Source organism: Penaeus monodon, chromosome 20, assembly GCF_015228065.2.
Source record: "Penaeus monodon isolate SGIC_2016 chromosome 20, NSTDA_Pmon_1, whole genome shotgun sequence".
Classification (NCBI taxonomy): Eukaryota; Metazoa; Arthropoda; class Malacostraca; order Decapoda; family Penaeidae; genus Penaeus; species Penaeus monodon.
In genome coordinates this window covers 30,817,029-30,818,187 of record NC_051405.1, presented here as the reverse complement: position 1 = coordinate 30,818,187, position 1,159 = coordinate 30,817,029, and the positions used below count along the sequence as shown (strand labels likewise).

Here is a 1,159-nt window from a genome sequence, read left to right as displayed (position 1 = left end):
CTGTAGGAACTTTGAAGCTGGGCTGTGGTGGATGATGATTGCTGGGTCAAGCTCTGGGGTTTCACGAGCACCAGCCCCAAGAGCAGCCTGAGGGTCATGAGGTAAAGGAGGGAGCGCGAGCTGGAGCCATGCTACACTTAGCACGACTACAACACCTACGACCCTGGTTGCCCTCGCCCACCCTCCACGCATCACAGCCAGAGCACCTGTACAAGATGGACAGTTTAAATTAGAATCAGGATCAATTTAGCTTGGGGAACTATATGGGAGGCTCAGCTAGTATGCACTAAAAGTATAACTTTTCCTTTTCAAGTAATTTTCAAATTTACACATTGTGTGAGTAAATGCGAAATGTGAATTCTCTTTGAACAAAATAAAAGTAAACTAGCATAAATTGCACAAAAAAATGCCATTATTCATTCTTATATACTCACTGCATGGCAGCATAGAAAAACTATATAGTCAGATGACGGGTTTCCTAAACACATTATTTACTTAACTAATCATTTGTATCAGTATTCATTCTAAGAATTATAATTGTTTTCCTTTCCTCTAAGAATTCCTAAACACATCATCTACCCAGACCCACTACTGCAGAATTATCCAGGTGCCTGAACCACACAGAAGATGAGTCAGTCACACACTCAAATATTTATTCTCCAAATATGCACTTTTCTATCAAAATAAAATAAAAGTATCCTTTCTAGATAATCACTAACCATCTTGGCCCATCAAATCATGCTTTCCTCATGCTATTAGTCTGCAGATAAGCCTAAAAGCAGAGCAATAGTTTCACTCTCTTATCTTTGACAGAAGGAGGTCATAACACATACTAATTCAGAGAAGCTCTTAATCATCTGATAATCTTTTCCATGCATAAAGACACAAATCAAATAGTAATGCTTGCCTTCCCTTCATGTCCTTTATCATTATCCTTCACAAAGAAATAAAAGAGATTGAGGAATTTTTTTATGCATCTAACAACAATGCATTCAAAGTCAGGTTCCCATACAAGGAAACGCTAAAGTAAAATCTTAACCTTACTTTTAACTTGTAACATATATAAGTTATTATATTCACTATGCAATTTCTACTTACTTCTAAATTGAATGTACCATTATGGTTTTGCTCCATATTATTCATATACAAAGTTATTACT

General features: G+C 36.7%; 1 protein-coding gene across 1 annotated transcript in view; it reads right to left on the bottom strand.

Annotated features, from left to right (window-relative positions):
* Positions 1-1,159, bottom strand: part of LOC119585763 (alpha-1,6-mannosyl-glycoprotein 2-beta-N-acetylglucosaminyltransferase-like) — a 9,082-nt gene that overhangs the window by 6,418 nt on the left and 1,505 nt on the right. Inside the window, exon 2 of the mRNA XM_037934474.1 lies at positions 3-206. Within this exon, the coding sequence (XP_037790402.1) occupies positions 3-192 (190 nt within the window). The 5' untranslated portion in view covers positions 193-206. The remainder of the gene's footprint in view (positions 1-2; positions 207-1,159) is intronic.